The 23,181-nt window shown below is 35.5% G+C and overlaps 1 protein-coding gene across 3 annotated transcripts in view; it reads left to right on the top strand.

Moving 5' to 3' along the window:
- PDZRN4 (PDZ domain containing ring finger 4) overlaps positions 1 to 17,013 on the top strand; it is a 320,204-nt gene extending 303,191 nt beyond the window's left edge. For all 3 annotated transcript variants that reach the window (XM_039882300.1, XM_039882301.1, XM_039882302.1), the window contains 4 exons: positions 224 to 286; positions 7,114 to 7,215; positions 11,248 to 11,364; positions 14,823 to 17,013. In XM_039882300.1, the coding sequence (XP_039738234.1) occupies positions 224 to 286; positions 7,114 to 7,215; positions 11,248 to 11,364; positions 14,823 to 16,346 (1,806 nt within the window). In that variant the 3' untranslated portion in view covers positions 16,347 to 17,013. The remainder of the gene's footprint in view (positions 1 to 223; positions 287 to 7,113; positions 7,216 to 11,247; positions 11,365 to 14,822) is intronic.
- The last annotated feature ends 6,168 nt before the right edge of the window (positions 17,014 to 23,181 follow it).

Raw genomic sequence — 23,181 nt, 5'->3', positions numbered from 1 at the left:
GGAGGGAAAAACAGTCTTCAAATCGAGTTCTTCTCTAGTCTTTAATTTCATTGTTATTCTGAGTTCATTTACATTTTTAGAATCAGTGATTTTTGACATTGTATAAATCAGAGAATTGTGAACCAAATATTTAAAAAAATATGTTTAAAACCATATTTTTAAGTTCTTGTGGTGAAACATTGCATATCCAGTTGAAGACATACATCCTCTCCATTCCTTACAGGTAGATCCAAATAGCATCGCTGCCAAAGATGGCCGAATTCGAGAAGGGGATCGTATTTTGCAAGTATGTGGTGTGGTTATTTCCTTTAGTTTCCTATTATCTAACAGTCTTAATTTTTTTTATGTTTGTTTCTTGTAAAATGTGAGAGAAATTAATTTGTCTTTGCTTTGGGTAGTAACATTTACAAAATATAAAGCTATTAAACCTTTTTTAGGTAAAAATGATGCCTTTTATTAAGAATTATTAGCTAATAACTAGTGATTTAGATATCATATCTGCACTCAGATAACTTGATAATAAAACATTGTTGCAAAGGTTAAATGTGATTATGCATGTGATATTCTTAGCACAGTGCATGGTAAGTAATAAACATTAATTGCTGTTATTACTAGCAGCAGCAGCAGTTATTGATGCTTTTTCCAGAATAAAGTAGGTGATGAATCACAATATTCCATTGCTATATGAAAATCTAGAAGTTTGAAGACCATTTAACTATTTACTAGTGAGTAGCTAGTGACAGGTGGAAGAAACATGCTTTCTGCTGCTCATGGAAATGTGAAAACATAGAGACTGATTTGTTTTATTAAATTTCAGTTTAATGAGAGAGATGATAAGCAGATCATGGAAAGGGGATACAGAACTGGAAAGAGTACTGGGCCAAAACGGGAATAACTTTGAAAGGCAAAGCTTCTGTCCTAAACCTGCCTTGACCTGCTCTATCCCTTTGGAGTCCTCTCCTATGAAGAATGGCTGCAGAAAGATATACAGCTCCTCAGCTTTTGTGTCCAGATTAACCCAAAATAAGAACACAAGCCCTTGAGAGTTCAGTTTCACTGCAGATCCAACTGCAAAACAGGAAGGAAGACTCAAAAGACAAGTTGAGGATAGTACAAACTGTTAAAACATTCTGCAAAAATTTTAGTCATTGCGACAGATCTATAGCTCCCATTTCTCCTTACTAGATACGAACCCCTGAAGAATGTTTCTTTGGATTCAGCACAGTTGGATTCAACACTCTGCCTAGAATCAGCACTTTGAAAATAGACAAGATGCCATCCCAGCATTTGGCACTCCCTGTGTAATTAGGAAGATGGCTGTGTACACAGATGATTACAAACACAACTGATATTGTCATGATAAAGGTGTGCCCGTGCCACCTTCGGTGCACATTGGAGATTTTTCCAGCGTGGCCTTCCACTATTCTCCCTCCCTTTCTTCAGGATAACACTCTCCAAATCACACCACTTCTTCATACCATCCCTTTCTCTAGCTAGAAGCCAGGGAACTCCTTTTACATCAAGGACTCTCTACTAAGGCTTTGATTAGGGAAAAAAAAAAAAAGCATGAATTAGTGGTCATTCTTGGCCCCACTAGTTTTCAGAAAACTTCCAGAATATATCATTTCTACTTCAGTGACCTCCCTAAATGATGACCTGTACTTAACAAAATGTACTATGTCTATCATTGGATATATCAGGGGAAGGAAAGTGAATCAGGAGATCAAGATTTAGTCTTGTTTACTCCCATATTTTCAATGTCTTTCACACGTACATGTGAATAAATGAATGAAGAAAACAAAGGTGTTCGGTGGAAAAAGTGATAGCATAAATGAATAAAATCTACAGCAAAGCTTTATTTGCATGGCCTCAATAAGAAATAAGAGGACCATTTTACTGCGTTATCCAGATAATGAAAGCTTCAAAAATATTTGATTTTTTTTAAATGTGGAAATAATCTTAAATGTATTGTTCACTTAGTTAACATCTCCAATTAAGTATACTAAAATAAAACGTAACTTTTTTTGATGTTTAGGGTCATGTTATACTCAGTAATCATTACACAATGATATAATAGAGTAGAATGCTCAATAACTAAAAGGTCTGGAAAATTTTGCACCCCAATATAAAATGGCTCTACTTGGCTACATTTTCTGATATATTGGATCTACACTTTGTCATTTTTCTCTTGCTGTTTCCAGCTGTCACTTCGTCCGCTCACCATCTACTTGCCATACCCCATACCTTCTGCACCCTCACTGGCTCCCTTCCTAGTTTCTAGCTAATGATTTTCCCGTAAGCTAGATACACAAATACAGTTATTAAAATTGCATCTATTTGTTCTATGGCTAGAGTTGGACAGAAATAAATACATGTATCTCCACATATGTATACTGTACATTTTGATACTTTCTTATTTTTGGCTATATTATGGGCAGATAAAGTTTTCAGATAAAATATTTGCTGGATAATAAGGCATTTCTTAATGGAGTTGGTTCATTGAAGAAACAACAGCAGAATTGATAAAGTGCTGTTGTCTGCCTGATTACTTTATATTCAGTGACAAATATGTCACACTTAATGAATAAATACATGTCACATTAGAAAGCCTAGAATCCAATTCTATCTGTGCACACAGGAAACAAAGAGTCTTAAGGGTGATAGTGAAATTATATTAAATAAAACTGTGACAAAATTGTACCCATAGACAAATAGCTCCCATATGGCTGATGAAGAGATTATGGGATACCCTGTAATGAAGAATTAATGACTCTTGTCCCAGGGAGATGAGAATAGGAGAAAGAGAGGATTTTCTTCTTATCCTTGAAGTTTCCTGGCTGGCTTTTATTTAAATGAATCTCTTTAGAGCAATTGTGATTTTAATTTCCTGTTTGTGAGGACCTAAGTAGAGTACTTCTGTGGCCCTGTCCTCATTGCATAGATAAAATTTTCCAAATGAACTAAACCATGGGCCCCGTTAAATGACCTCACACATTGGCACCACACACAGAGATACTCACGTGAGATTGACAGAGGGTAGGTATTATGCAGAAGAGAAACCATGAACCAAGTTTATGAGAATATATTCTAGCTATCACTCATTTTTTTTCTCTGCAAGTGCTTGACAGTTCCATCTGCTGTGCCATTGCCACAAATTTGTGGTATCAGGAATTAATAAGGGGAAGTCCTCTCACAAAATTGCAGCACTGCATCAAGACAAAGCATTCCTGAGCCAGAGAGGAAGGATTAAATGCCACATGTGATCAGCTTTCCACAGGAGAGAGTGCTATATTCTCATTTTCTCCTTGGGAGAGTACGCATATAACATTCTGTGTAAGCAGCCTAATCTCATACGGGCCAAAACAATCAGTCATATTCCTAAGGATTATTCCCTAACAAAACCCTGCAAAAACTCAAACAGTGGAACAATGAGACACCTAATGAGCTCTTTCTTTCTCTGACCTACACATAAACTAGTCCTTGGAATTCCTTCCTACTCTAATTTTCTTCCTTTTAGGTAGCTGTTTTACCCTATATCCATTTTTTCCATCTCTATATCTCTGTACTTCACCTTCTTTCTCTCCACACTCAAATAAAAACACATTTGAAATGAATCTTTCCTTTTTTGCCTAAGATTCTTCTGTTTTCAAATAAGAAATTCCATATGTAATTGGACACAAAAATTCTAGTTGCCCACCTGTCTCTGATATACTAATACTGAAAACCTAAAATTTGGTATATTCAAGCAAAAAAAAAAAGCTATATTAAGTCATTGCTAGGATTTGAGTATTTTACACACACATACACACACACGCGCGCGTGCACGCACATGTAAATAGGACATTGGGCCTAAAGTGAAATTTTGACTGATTTATCTTTGTAATTGCCACAAATCTGTTCTAAGCCAAGGCAATATCCCTTTTGAAACTAATATTTGCATATGTACCTCCACAGAAAATGAGACAGATAATTATCTAGCAAAGGTTTTCCTCATTTATAATAAAAGTTATATGCTCCCGTCTCTTGGTTCCCTTTCCCTCTCTTTTTTTTTTAAAGAGAACTCTCTCATGAAACCGTGGTAATGCGACTACTCATCTGTCCCCTCCCCTTGTTTCTGGGCCCTGCGCCTTTAACGTATTTTCAGGCACAGAAAGCCACATTCCCATAAGCAAGCCTGTAGCTAGACCCCAGCATTCAGGAGTGAGAGAAAATGAAGGCTGAAAGTTCTATCTGATTCCATTCCTCAAACCTTTTCGTTCCTTGAGAAACATCTTTGCTGTAACCCATGGCTGCATTTCTTGCCCCGACATTAGTTTGGCCATCAAATTAATGTCCTGAGTACTATAAGACCTACCAACCAGTTGGCTAAAGGGGCCTTTGGTTTGAAAAAGAAACAATAAATCACATTTTAATGCCAGATTTGGTGGCAAATTAATGTTATTCCACATATGATTGTGAATGTAAAAATGTTTCTAAAGCTTATGATCTGTCCCCCCAAAACAGGGACTTACTGCCAGAGCTGGAGACCGTAGCTTGAGTTGTTATGCGTTCACAGAGGAGAGAAATGAATACCAACTGTAAAAGAACTGAAAATGAGACATAAACACATATCTTAATTAAAAATTATTGGGGTGACGTTGAGTAACAAAAACAAATGTTTCAAGTGTGTCATTCAACAGCAAGTCGTATATATATTGTATAGTATATTCATCACCCAAAGTTAGATTACCTTCTGTCACCAAATATTTGGCTCTTTTTAGGGGTAAACACATTTTTCTTGATGGCTCTCTAAGAGTTAAAAGTACATATGACATAGATAGCTTTCAAAACAGAACCATGTTTACTACTGTAGATTTGATTATTGTGCATAAATTTTAATATATTTGCTTTATTTAGAGAAAATAGTCTTTCCTTTACCAAAGATTAAAATATAAATAGTGATAGTTATAATAACAACATCATTAACAGTAATGTGTGCCAACCTTGAACACTTTATACCAGGCACTTATTTAAGCCCTTTACATATATTAACTTATTTAATCCTTATAACGACCTCTTAGAAAGGCACTATTATCTGCACTTTAATATAGAGAACATAATAATTATATTAAACTAACATAAATAAGAGTATTTAGACTAATGGTAAGTGAAAGTTTGATAAAGAATTTAGCAGTACTTATATACTTGAGTGGAGACCAGAGAAAAAAGTAGTGGGGGTTTTATTTTAAACAGGAAAAATGAAGAAAAGGTATGTGAAATTACTCAACTCAATCCCCATAGGACTAAATGTGCCTGCAGTGGGGGAATGGTGATTAGATCCGTGATCGATAGACAAATAGATGCACTGCAGATATACTACCAAGAATTACTATGAAATGTACATAAGCTCTCAAAGCTCAAAGAAGGTAAAAATTTCCAAGTCATTATTTTCAAAGTACACTTAATTGAGGATAGGAGAGGTGTTGTGGAATCCATCACTGCCAATTTATCTTTATTTGAGGGAAAAAAGACCTTGGATTCAGTACAAAAATAGCTTTTCAGATATATAGTTATGAAAAAAACATCATATGCTTCCCAGTCACTAGTCTCCATTTTTGAATCATAGCCTTTATTTTCTAATTTGATAAATTTTATTTGCGACTTGCAAAAAAAAAAAGGAAATGCAGTTGAAACTTATAAGAGCTGAATTTCTTGTCTACATTTACAAGTGAAAGACTAAGCTGATATTCATTTGATCAGAGTAAGAAAATACTCTTGTGATTTTCCCCTCTTTGCCTATTATTGTCTGCTTTGTTTATACTCAGTATGTATGATAAGAATCTAGGAATATGGATCATTTATTGTGGTTCAAAGTTAAGATTTCCAGGGCTTGTTTTTGGTAATTATGTCTGTCATCATATATCAGCCGGAATCCCAGAGACCCACAAGTAGGAAACTTGAGTAGTCTGTGTCATGCTTTTAAGTAGAAATCCTTAGTGAAAGGTGTTAATTATTGAAAAAAAAAAAAATCGTCAGTGCAGCCACATTTTAATTTATTGAAATAATTAATACTTATTTGAGATAGAATTACTTGGCCTATTCAATTGAAATTTGTTTTTATATATTTTGATTATATGTTATAAATCAAAAATCTCATTGTCTCTATGGATTCGAACAATCAATAAAATAAAATTAATTTAAAATGTCCAAAGAAAAAAGTTCAGTTAACTAAGAACAAAATACATTTAAACATGAAAATGTAGTTTAAAATACAAACTTTAGAAACCTTGTTTTCTCTGTCCGTACAACTTAGAAAAAGGAAAAAAGATATGGTTTGAATGCCACTAGAGTCTTTTCTTTTTAACCAAAAGTTTACTCAGGCTTGGTTTCTTTGACTAAGCATTCTTACTAAAAGCTAATCCTACTTTGTTATTTTTTTTTTAATTTTAAGTACACTGAAAAGATGAGCCTTAAGATATTACATTAAAGTTTTGTTGCTTTAGCATAAAGATATATCTTGGAAAGGAACTGGAGTATTGAATGAGGATGTTACTGATGAACTGTATTTTCTTTTGATTAGTTAAGCACTGAAAGATATCCTGAGAGTGATTCGGTTCAACTGAGTCAGATCCACACACAGATATGAAATGATTAAATGAAAATGCAATCGGCAGTGTCCCGGGAGCATTGCCTGACGAGAGATAATACTGCAGCTCTCTAATTGGCTCGCAGCAAGCATGCAGGATGACGGATTTCAGTTGTGGTATTGCCACACTGCTTCCCCCAGCACTATTATCTCAGAGTGACACTTCCATTACTCTGAGCGGAGAAAGATGAACGTCACCTGTCAGGGGCTGGTTAATTGTGTTGCTAGATGTATGTTGCCAGGGCGCAGGTTGGACATTTATGAACATAACTGCTTCCTCTGATGTCCGCCATCCTTCAGGGATCGATATGGCTCTTACAGTAAGTGCGTAATTGAGTGAAGGCACTTACCACTGAGGGGCTGAAGATGAGCCCATTGTGTGAGCTTCATTGTCCATACATTTACCATAAATGAGCTGATATTTGCCATTTATTGTGTGCAGCATTGTGGAAATGGAAACTAATGTGCCACTTTCATTTGTTTTCTAGATAAATGGAGAGGATGTCCAGAATCGAGAAGAAGCGGTGGCATTACTCTCTAGTGATGAGTGCAAGAGAATCGTGCTGCTTGTTGCAAGGCCAGAGATTCAGGTCAGAACAGAGATCAAATGTCCTGAAACTGAACTTTATAGTCATTATTTGCTATTCTATATCAAATCAGTACCATGGATATTTGTAAAACCAAGTATTCAAAGTATAATTGAGTTATCTTTCCCAAGTTACCAACCTGATCAAAACAATTATAAGTTAAAGTCTCCTTTAATATTGCTTCACAGAATGTCAACTAAATATTTTATTAAAAAAAAAAATTGAATCGTTATTCTCTCCTTTCTCTTATCAGTTATTTAAATAAATTCATAACTGAAAAATGGTTAACTTTACATGATTTTTAATTCTGTGTGGATCCTTGCTTTAGGTTTCCATCTAAAAATTCTTAATTGACATCTTAAGGTATCTTGAAAGAATCTCTAATGAAAGAAAAACATTAACATATCTAGCTATCAACTTAAATCTTTTCAGAATAACTTTATCAAATAAAGTGGCTTACATAGTATGGTGTAGTTCTTTCTATGTGTAGCTAACAAATCTTTTCCAAGTTTAGTGTGACAAAAACATCTGTCCCACCAAAAACAAAAAGCTTCTAAAGGAATTTTTAAATGTTTTTACAGAGGGAGATGTCGTGAAAGTCAAGGAGAGGAAATGGTGGAAGCGAAGTACTGTTGGTACTTCCTTTTATACCCTTTTATGCGCCATCGCAGTGCAGAAGGGACATTACGTTGTCACCATTCTATCCATCTGTCAGTAGTTTGAGTGAAATTCGTTATATCAACATTTGTCTTCTAGGTTATTGATCTGATATTTTTTAGACTCAGTAACTATATACTATCTATAAATTTCCTTGAGTAAGTGTATTTCAGTGTCAGACTGAATCCTGACTCAAATGTAGTGGTTGTAAAAGATCACCCTTTCCACATATATTTCCTTTACACCCTGGACCATTCTAAATGATTCTCATAAAGCCTGCCATAGCCCAGGGCAGAGTAAAGTTACACACCTGAGGTCCTCAGAGTGGGGAGGGGAACCTATACAACTGGCTGGACTGCCTATTTGGGAGTGAATTTTAAAAATACATATGAAATTGCACTAATTACCTGGAAATTTCACAAACCAGTTAATCTTACTGATCTCATTTTCTTGAAAAAGAACAGAATAATGAGGCTAAAAACATATTAGTGAAATTCATGGTAAATTGAGGAGAACTCAATAGTTGTAGAAAAGATATTTTGATGTTATAATGTGGTTTCCCTGCCCTTTCCAGGTAACTGCTAGAGAACCTCGTTAATTTAGAATTAAAACATTTCCTTCCCACATAGCCGGTATAATGGGCTAAGGAAAGAATGGAAATTAATGACATAAGACCAGATCTGTTAATCTTAGTGGAATACACACACTTGGTAGAACCAGTGACATTTTTTAATATCTTGCTACACTCCTGACCCAAAAGAATCAGTGTTGGAGGATGAATTTTCAAACAAGACTTCCTTTCCATGGTTGATAAAAGGTCAATGGCAATCTGACTCTGTAGGATACCGTCCTGTCTATCAAAATCAAGGTCTGCATTAGTCCCTTGATCCTGAAGTCCCCCTAGCCTTCATCATACTGGAATGGAGCTAATTACCTTTAGAAAATAAGATTTGTAGGAAAATAAAGAAAAAAAATTCATTTTAACACCATACTTTAAAAATGTAATTTAAGCAGTACCTGCTATAAAGTAGCATAAAAAAAAAACAAAAAAAGAAAAAGAAAAAAAAAGAAACCAAAACAAAACAATAACCCTTGTCTTTATATCACCTATATATTTTCATTAATTTCAATATATCTCATTATTACATTTTTTTTGTGCATGTGAGTTTTATTCAGGGAAAATGTAGAAGGTTTTTGTGTGCTTTTTCTAGCCATATTTTTTAAATGTCTCAAATCCTCTCTACATTCTTGGAAATGATCTACAGAGTTGCTGGGGGCTGTACTGTGCAACTGTGCAATATTTTTAAATAACTCATTTTTTTCATTCCCTGTCAACTTTCTTTCATTTTCTGCCCATTTTCTTCCTCAGACCATTAACGATATTGCCATTCTCTCTGCTTCCCCTTGGGACATGGGGGCACAGAGGGCTCTCATAAAGAACTTGTAGCCACTAGTTTTGAGACAGTGTAGCTGTTTCTTTCTCTGAAATGCCAGTGTGTGATCCACTACCATGCAGACAGATCCCCCTGTATCATAATGACAGTCCTCCCTTTCCTGCAGCTCAGCTCAAGGAAGAGTTTTGTCTCTGCCACAGAGCTAGATTCAGACTGCCATCAATGTACTTCTCCGTGGAAAGGGACAGGGAAAGGAAGTGAGCAAGAAGAATCTCTCCTCACTTATTGTGCTGTGTATACCTCTAGCCTAGAGGAAAGCCTAATCAAAATAGGCATATACTGACTACACATGGTAAATCAAGGATCTACAGGGATAGTTAATAAGAAAAGAGTTGCAAGAGACCGTTAATTCTTACCCTGTGGTCTCCTTATCTTCTCTACTCCTTCATTGAAATTTCAAAAGATTTGGTTCCGTCATTTATTATATCAATGTCAGCAAATATTTTGACCCAATTTAAGAAAAATACCTTAGTGTGCTTATAAAAAGCAAACATTGCTAGCTTGAAATAATTTCTTTCAGAGTCTGGAGTTTGCAGCTTCATGAAATTTAAAAGGGATTAAAGAAAGTAAAACTTGGACAATTATAAATTGGACTGAATTTAAATTTTTAGTCAGCTTAATTTTCATAGTTCATCTGCATATCAAGGTCAGTGGGGTGGAACTTGATCTAGTTATTAAGACTATATTAAGATAAATGAGAATGAATAAATGTGTCCATGCTTTTGGCCCCAGTGAAATTTGAGGTAATTTTAGTTCTAGATAACCTTTAATAAATATCAAGAAACCTATGATTGCCTTCATGTTAATGTATGTGATACATATATTCTAATGCCTCTTCTGGTGCCAATTTAATATCCTTCTCTCAGATTTGTTTTGTTTTCAAATTTTAGAGATCACTTATCTTTAAAAGGTTATTTTGCCCATTTATTTAGTGGTGAAACACCTCAAACTATTATCAATTTTGGCTCCCTAGAAAGCTGCTGTTTCTCTGTAATACAGAATGAAGCAGAGATTTGACAATAATTCAGTTAATTTAATCAGCATAGACAGCTAATTCATGTAATCCAGCACCAAAATCCACTTTGAGGAAAATTATCTGTATTGGCTGTCAACATTCATCATATTAGCAACCACCAGCTCTCCACTTTACTTTGTATTTAGAAGTCAAAGAGATTTGTTCAGTTTAATTTGTGTAAGATGCCCACAAGAATACTTCCATTCAGCACCCACAAACAAAACCCTGCATGCTCCACGCCATTCCACTGCCCTTACAAGCAACATTTAAGGTAATTTTCTTTGGAATTGAACCTGGAAAATGAATCAAAATAGACATGGTATAACATCACTTTTTTGTTTTTTGTTTTGTTTTTTGAGAAGAATAACTTAGAACTTTTTTTTTTCAGATAAAATAAATGATGTTTGCATTTGTGGCAAGCAGCCATCTTGTTAACTTGGAAGCCATGCTCCTAAAAATATAAAAAGCAGGATGGGACAGGGAGAGGCACTTTATGTGTAGTCACGTTGGGGGTCATTGTTAAGGGAAAAGCCCAATCAGCTCATGGCCCTATTAGTACGAGTGCGTTTCTTTAACATGGGGACTGTTGGAGGTAATGAGCGTGACAGCTGTGGATTACGCAGTATGCTTTTTATACATTTTGAAAGACGGTAATGTTCTATGCTGTGAGATCTACTCAGTTATGAGAGAAAATCTGTAGCTCTGTTTCAGGAAAGGATAAAAGGCGTGAGTCCATTTTTTTTTTTAATCACCTTTTCTTCCTTCTGAGAGGTGAACTATCAGAGGCCACTGTTCTAAAGAGAATCATTATGATAAAAGGAACCGGTCAGGCATCGCCATTTAAGTTTCCCCTATTTTAGCATGAGTTCTCACTAACCTAAAATAATGTACTAATGTATTCTTTTGCAGCTGGATGAAGGCTGGCTGGAAGATGAAAGGAATGAATTCTTAGAGGACTTAAACTTAGAGATGTTGGAAGAACAGCATAATGAAGCAATGCAGCGCACTGCCAATGAGGTGGAGCAGGTAGGGCCAACAATTTGAACTACATCATTTGAAATGTTGCTAGTTCTTTTTTTAATGTATAACCATAAATGGAGTAAAAAACAAAATCAAAGAGTTTGATCAACCATCCATGTAATGGTAATTTTTGAGAGCAAATGAGCATCTCAAATGAAGCAGAGGGAATAAATACAATTTTTTCTATTAAGAATATTTCTAGTTTGGGAAGCTTAGGGACCACTGTTGATAGAGTAATGTAGTATTCAAATGCTGACCCAGATACTGTCAACCTAATTCCGAAGTTTAATAGTAAAAATGCATGTTGCTGCTCAGTATGCTAGTGGGAGACAAACTATATCTTTTGAGAGAACCTCCCCCAAAACAGTAAATTTATACTTTGAAATTAATGTGCATCTTTGAATATTTAAGCAACTAAAGGAAGATAATGACATGATGTAAGCCATCTATCTTATCTGTGTTTTTGGTATTATGATTACACCTTTATAACATTAAATAGGAGCAGTCCTACTTGAAATTATTCACATGATTTTGCCTTAGGGACATATTCATTCAACAAAAAATTCTGAGCTCCTAATATGTTCCAATCACCACACTTGATTCTGAGAATACAAAGAAAAATGAGCAAAGTTCCTGCTTTTAATTAATGTATAACTAGTAAAAGATCACAGTGTGATTTGTGGCAGTCTTCATTTTTGTTGTTGTTTTCCTACTAGATAAAAACAGATCAATATATCATAAATTTTTATGTCAGATTCATGACGTTCATCTGCCTTATATAATTTTATTAACACTTCTGCTGTCAGTTTTCTGATTTGTTTAATTATCATCCATTTTCAATATTAATCCTTAACATATCCTGAAAGATAATTAAAAACAAAAACAAAAACAAAAAACTCTGACAGTTCAGCTTAAGAACATGAAACACAAACATCCTATCACTTTACCAAGCTGAATGATGAAATATATTGACATGCTAGCATCCCATAACAGAGATATGTGTGTATATGCACATGTCCATATATTAAATAAATCATTAAAATGCAAACTACAGTGTCAACATAGCCATGTGTGCTATATACTCTGAGCTGATCATGGAGGCTCATTGGCCACTTCATCAACAGTAGTTCATGCTCAGCAGTGACACTTCTACTATAGTGAAGGCTTTTCAGTATCAGACAGATTGAAATTTTTATGTATGACTTCAACACTGGCCACAAATAAAGATATTTTCGGGTGGCAGCTGCTGGTTACAAGCAAGAGAGCCCTTGCTCCAGGCTTTTTCTTTCTTAAATACAAAATGTGACCTGATACAGAATTGACAGGAGGATGTTGGAATAAAGAAAGAAGGGAGAAATCCTGCCCAGGTGAAGTGATATGGTGTCAAATGCCGCCTACTCATCAGACATAATACAAATGCTAAGTCTTTTGAGGTAACACTAGATGACCTTGAGGTTAAATTTTCATCGTGTGGAAATTTTTCTTCACCATGAGACTGAAAAATGATGAGAAATACAGAAACCTTTAAAAGTCCTTTGCCCTTATAAACAATAACACTACATTAGAAATGTCTTGGTAAAAACATTGCCTGTCACTATAATAATTCCATAGGGAAATGATAAATGATAGAGTAGCATTACATTAGAAACCAGGAATTCTAGGTTTGAGAATAGAAAAACTCTTTTTATTTTCAGATATGTTCATAAACCAGTGACTAAAGAAAGAGCAATTCAATTAAAAATACATACCCATATTTAAAAACTAAAATTAATAACCATATGACAGTTTAACTTTACATACTATCTTTGGTCCTATGGCTACTCTTGACACATTGTGTAACATCTCCCACAGCATAATTAGTCTATACTGCATGTAAAATTTTTAAAAAGATAGTAACCTTCTTGTGTTTTTTCAGCTTATCATTAGATATGAGAAAAATATAAATGTAAATAATGTGGTACAGAAACTCAGATGTTCAATATCAGTTATATCCTCTGAGGGTTTTATAGCACAATGTGCAGATGTCACCACATTTGGTATTATCAGCTTATAGCAAGGGACATGCAGATGAAACAAGCTTTCCATTTTTAGTTACTATTACTTATTTATAACTATTTTTATCAATAAGATATTTTAAATCAATCTCAGTATGTTTTCAACAAGTGAGGAAAAATATTTTAGGGAAAGATAGACTCTAAGAATAGCATAATACATGGCCATATTCTTTCATCTCCAATTTGTTACATATAGTTCTGTCATTACTTATGTGGAAAAAATAACAATTATGTGGAGAGACCTTTTCAAACCTGTTCTAGAATATGTTTTATCACCCATTATGTCCTTCTTTAAAAAAGGCTCAATTATATTGAATTATATAATTACACCTGGAAGAGAAAAAAACTTAAACATAAAGAAAATACGTCCAGACACTGCCATGTAGACTAAGGAGTGGTGGGAGAAAAAGTAACTTTACGCCATTCACAGAGAAAGAACTAGATATGCATCTCCTTAGGGCAGCAACAGTTAATCATTCTGCTCAAAAGCCAGAAAGTACTGGGGAGTGACATTTATACATATATTTACATATATATGACAAAATATATTTTTGATATTATGCCTATCTGTGGCAATCAGTGCTGCTCAGATTTTCATGGGAACTGTTATTTTACTCTTGGCAGAATAAAACTCACCTTTGAAGGAAATTACTGGTTAAAAGTAGAAAAATCTTTTTAAGTACCCATATGAGTCCTGAGACATTATCGTTGCTTTTCAATCACGTGATTCGGAGATGCACTGAGGTCAAAGCATATGTATGCAAGAATATGGCATCCTGGACATATAAGAAATCCTGACACTGAGATGACAAAAGCCTTCTAGACCTCTCTGTGTCACTAATAACCTAAATCCATCTGAGATTAAGCTTCCTCATCTGTAGATAGAAGGACCTAGGCTCCAATACTAACCTATTGCTGAAATTTCGTGATGTTTGGCTTACCATAATCAATGTATTACTAGAGCAATAACGTTTCCTCTGAACTTAATGTTCAGAAAACAGTAATAGTAATAGGGTGATGTGACTTCTGAACTCCAAGCTTCCATATGGCTGAAGACCATTTAGACATTCTTATTCATCTTCTTAGAAACTCATAAAGTCACCTCATTTACACATCTTCATGCCAGAGTTTTCCAAGTAAGATAAAGCCTTAAAAGAAGAATAACTTATTTAAATACATTCTGTTTTATTTATCCCCAAGTGAGTATCATAGCTATATTCATGCAGTTTTTCTTTTCGTTATTTCATTGCATAAAAAGCTACCTTGAGCTAATTGCCTTTATTTCTAAAATTGTTATGGATACTAAAATTAGAGCATCTTTCTAGGAACTGTACTTTTGTCAAAAAGCATTTTTTTTAGCAAATTTTTCAACACATGGTTTTCTTTGTTCCCTCAACATTATTTTCTTAGCCGAAAAAACAAGAAGAAGAAGAAGGCACAACAGACACGGCCACATCTTCATCAAACAACCACGAGAAGGACAGTGGAGTGGGGCGCACAGATGAAAGTTTGCGGAATGACGAGAGCTCAGAGCAGGAGAATGCAGCTGAAGATCCCAACAACACATCTTTGAAGAGCAAGAGAGACCTGGGGCAGAGCCACGATACTCTAGGGAGTGTTGAACTTCAGTGCAACGAGAGCTTCATGTCCGGTGAATACATTGACTCAGACTGCCCTGGCAACCAGGATGAGGAGTGTGAACGATTCCGGCAGCTCTTGGAGCTCAAATGCAAGATTCGAAACCATGGAGAGTATGACCTGTATTACTCGAGCAGCACAATAGAATGCAATCAAGGCGGACAAGAGGGAGTGGAGCATGAGCTACAATTGCTTAATGAAGAACTAAGAAACATTGAACTCGAATGCCAGAATATCATGCAGGCTCACAGGCTCCAGAAAGTGACAGACCAGTATGGAGACATCTGGGCATTGCATGATGGAGGATTCCGAAATTATAACACCAGCATTGATATGCAAAGGGGAAAACTAGATGACATCATCGAACACCCAGAAAAGTCAGACAAGGACAGTTCGAGTGCTTACAACACAGCCGAAAGCTGCAGAAGCACTCCACTCACTGTGGATCGTTCACCTGACAGTTCCCTTCCAAGAGTGATCAACCTCACCAATAAGAAAAACCTGAGAAGCACAATTTCAGCCAATCAGCCCTCTTCTGGACAGAGCGGTAAAGAGTCAACCTCCCCCAAAGCCAAAACCACTGACCAAGGTTGTGGCATCGAAGGCAAGGAGATTTCAGAAAGCAACAAACTTTCTGATCAAGAGAAGACAGGCAGCGAACACATCCCTTACCTCTCTCCTTACCACAGCTCCTCATATAGATATGCAAACATCCCAGCACATGCCCGGCATTATCAAAGCTACATGCAGTTAATTCAACAGAAATCTGCGGTAGAATATGCTCAGAGTCAGCTCAGTTTGGTGAGCATGTGCAAGGAGTCTCAGAAGTGTTCAGAGCCCAAGATGGAATGGAAGGTGAAAATTAGGAGCGATGGGACCCGCTACATAACAAAGAGACCAGTGCGAGACCGGATTCTGAAGGAACGTGCCTTAAAGATTAAGGAGGAACGGAGTGGCATGACGACAGACGATGACACCATGAGCGAGATGAAAATGGGGCGCTACTGGAGCAAAGAGGAGAGAAAGCAACACCTGGTTCGGGCCAAAGAGCAACGTCGGCGCAGAGAGTTCATGATGCGGAGCCGGTTAGAGTGTCTCAAGGAGAGTCCTCAGAGTGGCAGCGAGGGCAAGAAGGAGCTCAACATCATTGAACTCAGCCACAAAAAGATGATGAAAAAAAGAAACAAGAAAATTTTGGACAACTGGATGACAATCCAAGAACTGATGACCCACGGGGCCAAGTCTCCTGATGGCACACGAGTTCATAATGCCTTTTTGTCAGTCACCACTGTATGACCGAATGAATAGAACACAACTGATGTTAAGAGGGTGCTACCAGTTTGGGTAGAGTATGATTGCCTCGTTCAATGTGGCATTTTTATATATATTTTCTGACTCTATAGTTTGAATTTTTTGTAAGCAAAAAATACCTGGTAATTTTTCATTTGTTTTTCATATACCGGTACCTTCTTTTTGGCTGAGGTCTTTCTTTAACTTGTGATATATTCATATTACTCATTTATATATATATATAAAAAAAAAACAAAAGGAAAGAAAACAAAAAAATGAACAAAAATACTAAGGAGCCAATTAATTTCCTATTTTGATGTATCTATTGTACGTTAAGATCTGGATTTATTTCTCTAGTTTACTTATTTTCTACTTTAATAATAACCCAATGCCAAAACATTTCTGTACTTGGCATAATGCCTATTATATCAAACTTGTTAATAAGTCATGTGCCACATCTTGTCTTACACATAAAAAAAAAACTTGTTTAACATCCCATTGTACTTTTAACATAATATGTGGCCATTGTTTTTGTCTCAGTAAAGTGTAGGTGGACAATCTTCCTGTGATATGTAGTGACATTGGTCATGTAGCTAGGTAATTGTGGTAATTGTGACAATAAAAGAAATAAATTATTGATTATCCTTAATAAAAGTTTTCAAGGAGTGTTTTATTTTCATTGTCCACTGTGGTTACCAGATATAAATTAGTTATATATGTATACTATTTAGAAGACTTCTAATTGTGGATTATAAAATGTGCACATTTTCTATCACTTTTTTTCAATAAAATTGTCTTGAAATATTTCCCATAGATCATGGTGTCATATATTCTTACCAGGATTAAATTAGGTAACATATGTAGAGCATCTTACAGACGCTAACTAAAATTCAGTAAACATGAGTTCATGCTGCCCTTGCCTGCCACTCATGTAAAGAAAAGCCAAGAAAAAATGGGGAAGACATGGAGAGAGATGATCAATGACATGTCTGAGATGATTTATAATGACCCTGTATGTATCAGTCAGCTCAAGCTACCATAACAAAATTCCATAGACTATGTGGCTTAAACAGGAATTTTTTTCTCAGAGTCTTCAGGCTGAGAAGTCCAAGGTCAAGGATGCCAGCTGATTCAGCTCCCTGGAAAGGGCGCTCTTCCTGTTTTGCAATGGCCACCTTCTCTCTGTGTCCTCATATGGTAGAAATAGAGAGAGGAAGCTCTCCGGTGTCTTCTTATAAAGTCACCGATGCCATCATGAAGGCCCCACCCTTGTGACTCCATCTAAACCTAATTACCACAAAGGCCCATCTTCAACAAGTGTCACATTGGGAGTTAAAGCTTCAACATATGAATTTGGGGGCAGTAATACAATTCAGCCCATAGCACCATGTACATTTATTTATTTGATCATTTATGAATAAATTTTTGAGAACCATCTTTTTCATCATTTTCAGCATAGTCGACTATAAATGCCTTTTATATCAGTTTATTAAAAAGTGAAATTGTTAGATTATCAGATAGGTTTTTTAAATCTATCTTTTCATCATATAAATTTGTAAACCATATCTTGTCAATCATGATGCCTCCAGAGTGAAAGGTCAATCGTATGCATGCAAACATAAGTTAGATCAAATTTTCATTAAACTTAAGAGATCATTTAACATAATGGATATGCAACATCTGAATATTTTTGAAGCTACTTTCATGATTAAAAACATACAGTGGCTCCTTGTTAAATACTGAATCAGACTCTGATGCCTCAGCCTCTTTCAAGCCTCTCTATTAACTTGCCCACCTTGCCTATTGCCCCTTTTAGATCTTCTCTGAGTTATTTCCGGTTCCAAAATAACCTGCCCATTTCCACTGAAGTTACCATATGTTATTCTCCTGCTTAGGATTTCTGTGCCAATCCCACACCTCCCTTCAAGCATAATCACGTATATATTTTCCCTTTAGAGACTGTTTTGATGACACCAGATTTTCTCAGCATTTTGGCACACATTATGATTGCACCTGCAGTATTGTTTTACCTTGGAAATTTTATTCTTCTGTTATCACGTAGATAGGACTTATTATCTCCCTGCATAGATTTGAACATAGGGTTTGGCACTTGCGTCCACCTCTGTCTTTGTAAATCTCTGATATGAATGATAGATAAATAATAATGAATGCTAGTTGTTAAATTATTTTATTCATTTATCTCTCTCCTCCACATATTGGTATTTTTGTTACTGTTTTCTTTACTCTTCTACCCTTCTAAGTTCTTACTGTTTGAAGGGCTATTATGTAAACAGGAAAAAAATGAATCTTATTTACATATAATGAAAAGTTAGGGTCAAAAATTTTAAGATAGTGATAGTAATAGCAACCCAAGGCAAGTGAAAATTTCATCAATCCTAACTTTACTGTTGTTAATCCAATCAATAAGATTATTCTGCGTGCACTGAGAGTTAACATTCAGTCTTAAATGAGAATGCCTGTCTACCTGAAGAGCTCAGTTCTCTCCTGACCTAATGCCTGTAGTTAGTGTTTATTACCATGACACAACTAGGTTTAAATATTCATTGCCTTCATATTACTCCTATAGATAAATGTGATTTAGAATCAACATATAGATTTTCCCTGAAGAAACATGTACACGTTTCACAGAATGCTGTGTTTCCAAAGTTACCAGTTTAATTTTATTTTTATTAAAGCCAAGCGTGCTTGCCAATTTTTTAAAAAATGTAATGTTGGTGTTTTTCATGTCTGTGTTTATATAGTTCTACAAGTTGAGAAATGTCTTTTTAAAAAATCAGTGAAAATCTGAAAATTGGAATGCTTTATCTTTCTACATAACTTATCTTTGTGCTAAATATGTTTTTTTAGTAAATGAACAATAAATCTTGCTCAGCAAAGAAAAATGATTGGTTATAAGTCGGATATTTTATTTCGGTTCAGAAAAATTATGTGAATATAAAGAGGAAATGTTTCACGTGGGCTTACCTTTGAAATTCCATATTCTTGCTTTTTATATTAAAAATGTTACAGAAATTTGTGTTAGGATCTATATGTAAATGACCTAAAAGGGTTGAAAATAATGTATGTTCAATGGACATTTCTTCACTGCGTGCCATGAGGAAGGAGATTGTTCCCATCTTATTTTGTGCTGACCGTACCTTTACGAACACATAATGTGGGCTGAGGGAGACTCCTCTAACATTGCCTTTCCATAGCTACTCATAACTTAATCCATGTCTTCGTGTTTGTCTAAATCTTCCACATAAACATATTCTTTTTATCCCTCCAGTGAGTTCATGCTCCCTGCTTCAAATTCCTTGTTTTGTGATGATGCCTCTTTCATGCTTATTACCTAAGTCCTCTTGAAATTCTCTTTTACCTGGTCAATCACAAAGGCAGTCTTAATTTTTCTTCTACATGCATCAGACTGTCTTAACCTTAAATCACCTTTTGGCTAGACTGTCACTGTCTCATGCCTAATTATCTCAATGGATCTGTACTGGTCACCCCGTATGCCCTTTCCAGTCTATCTTACATATGGCGGCAACACTTGGCCTCTTAAATATCACTTTCCTCACTGTGCTAAGGTATCTTAAGGAATCTTTTTCTGAGCAATGGGATAAAACCAGAGTGTCCGAAACTATTATCCAAGGACTTCCATAATTAAACCTCAATCTTTTTTTCCATCTGATTCACACTCTCTCTGGGAGACACTTCCAACTCAGACCTTAAGAAAACTGTTCCTTGGGTAGGTAAATAATTTTATGCTCCTTCAAATTAATATTCTTTAAATTTTAATTAATATTTAATTCAATTTTATTTTCTATTAATACTCATTAGTTAATTACCATTACTTCTATTTCTATTAATAATCAATATAATTGATATAAATAATATAACAATTATTAAATAATTTCTATTAATTTTGAATAAATGAAGTTGAACACTGCAACTAATTCACTTCTAAAAAAAAAAAAAGGAAACAAAAAAATTTTTCCCAGCTAATTAGTTCCCACTTATCTGAAGTTTTGGTTCTCCCTTCAGTTTTCTATCATTATTTTCAAAAATATACATCTTTAGAGGTATGTTAAAGGACTTAAATTTAGATAAAACATTTGTACCTGTAAATATGCATAATATGGTTTCAGAATTTTAGTGACTAGTGACTACAGGAAGCCACTGACAAAAATAATTTATTAAGATAGTCATCTATTAAGGAACACTTTGAATTTTTTTTTTTTTTTTTTTTTTTGCTGTTTCCTCTCAAGTGTGCTGCTCTTTTCAGCCAGAGCAAGACCAGTTTATACTGTAGCAGTTTTGTAGGAAGTCTCCTTGAAGAAGTGAGTAAATGAGCACCATAAGACAGATTATTAGGGGGATACTTTTGTGCTACTTCTAGTGTTCCACTAGCTTTAGTGTTCTGCTTTAGTCAGACAGGACTCCTATAGTTTTTCAAACATGTCGTTCTCATTTCTGACATCGCTCTTTGATAGTGGTATTTCACATATTAGATTAAACCTTTCTCCTTTCTCTTTGTCCATCCCTCCATCAATGTTTATTTCACGTTTTCCCATCTCTCCAGGAGATTTTCCCTAGCTGCTGCTAACAGCAGCTCTTATTTCTGAATACTCATAAATGGTATTGTTTTAACACTCACTTGACTTTCTACTCAATAGTGCCTAATTTTTTTCTCTATAAGGCATCTGTCCTACATGTAGTGTGTTGCACCTTTAGGAATCATTGCCACATGTGTCCTTCTGGCGTTTCTTCTGTTTTACCAGAAAATGCTGCTGTGCGTTCTTCACATTTCCAGTCAACAGTGTTGCAATAAGCATTGCTTCTGGGTTCATAGGCCATTTATAAACTAGGGTCCTACTTATTCTTCAGTATCCTAATACATGTTTTTAGCAATATTCGCTACCTATTTACTGCCTCCAAGCTCTGCCACTTACTAGGTTTGTATTCTTAGGCAAGTTACTTAAGCTTGCTACTGCTCAATACAGTGGAGACAATTATAGCCTTTTTCATAGATTGGGAGTTAAATAGGTTAATACATATAAAGAAGATAGATAAGTGCTGGCACAAATAGGCAGGCACTCAGCTAATATTTTTATTTACAAATAAACTGTGGCTAATATAATTTCAGTAATCTGCCACAAATTCCACAGCTACTAAGCCATAGGTTCTAGATTCAAACTCATGGTGGTCTGCCACCCCAAAGTTTCTCTTCTTTCCACTTTTTATAGTCTCCACATTAATTAAGAATGGACATCAGAGTTAACAGCAACCTGTTCACTTAAGGTCTATCAGTTCTGCTTCAAACAGAAGTCCAGGTACTGACACAATTTTCTGTGTGTTATCAAATGTGCTGACTTTCTTCATTTGATTGTATTTTACCAGTCAGCCTGTTTCTTGAATTACGTGCTACCTACTATAGGGAATTATTATGGTGGTAGATTTTGGGTTTGATCAGTCAGTGAGTCTATGATTGTTTCTCTAAAAGATAAGCAGTACATCATTGCATTCTACCTCAAATTTATTAACACTCCTGGCCATTGTGCTGCCTGCCAGTACATTATCAGAAATTTAACATCGTTGTAAAGAACTTCTTGCATATCTATTTGTGGAATTGTTACAGATTCTTAAAGCCTGGTGTTTTAATAGGAAGCTTAGTCAATGCTAGAAATTCGGTCCTCAAATTTAATAAACCAAGACGTTTATTCAACTTCACATCTCTGGTGGTGATAAGAATAGATTAGATGGGATGAAACTTCCCATTGTATCTTGGAATATTTGTGAGGGCCTCTAGGAAGCAAAGCCTACTCAAAAGTTTCAAGAAACCAGCCCTGCCCTGATGTTCTCATTATGGTAGGTTCAGTGAGCATAGCCTAGATTTCTATTTGTGTCCATTTAATTTAGCCTGACTTTATTTTTGAAACAGAACGCTAATCAGAAAATCAGATGGACACAAAAAAATAGAAACATGTTTGAGAACCTACAGTGTTCGTGTAAATGCTTTACATGGGTCATTAATGAACTTCTTGTCTGAGGGAGGTGAAATATGAGCACATGAAAAGAAATGTAACTGTATAAGCAATCAGTGCAGAGTGATAGAGCCAATGAGGAGCACAAGAGGGCTAAGAGGCTGAGGGCTAACTATGGGCTGTCAGTATCTTTGGAAAGTCCTCCCTGGTCTCACAGACTGGAATGATGACTTACTCCAGGACAATTTCGCATCAGTTCTGTGATCTTGAGCAAGTTACATCCCTTATTTGAGATTCCATTTTTTCTCATATGTGAAATGAGAATATTAGAACCAATCATCCTCACCACCCATTTTATTTCTAACATCCTATAAGTTGTCAATAAAATGAAACATTTTATTCCAAATTTCCTTTCATTGTAGCTATACCACAATTTGTTATGGAGCTATTTTAAATGAATTCATCTCCTGCCAATAAAGCAAATAAGGACATTTTCCAAAGGAAAAATAAGAAAACAATCCATTGGTAGAAAATAATGCCTATCCTCTCTTATCATATTTACCAGCTGCCACACCACATACTTTATTTCTAGAAGCCATCTTTCATGATGGTTGCCACACTCTGAAAAGCTACATATGCATTCTACATTCTCAGAGCATCATGGAGCTATGCTCTGGAAGAGAAACCTGGATCTTCTGACACTTGCATAGTTATAGGGAAGATGGAAAGGGGAAGAGCTTGTCCACCATCTGGGTAATTCTCAGTTTTGCAATAATGATTGGCCTGAGAAAGCTTGTTACTAGGCTATTTGAGGGAAAGCCCCTGAAGTCATCCAGCTGACACATTGACTAGTTTCC

The sequence above is a fragment of the Pteropus medius genome, unplaced genomic scaffold (genome assembly GCF_902729225.1).
Source record: "Pteropus medius unplaced genomic scaffold, Ma_sr-lr_union100, whole genome shotgun sequence".
NCBI classification, from domain to species: Eukaryota; Metazoa; Chordata; class Mammalia; order Chiroptera; family Pteropodidae; genus Pteropus; species Pteropus medius.
The sequence above is the reverse complement of the archived record's forward strand: the minus strand, read 5'-3'. Positions and strand labels throughout refer to the sequence as shown.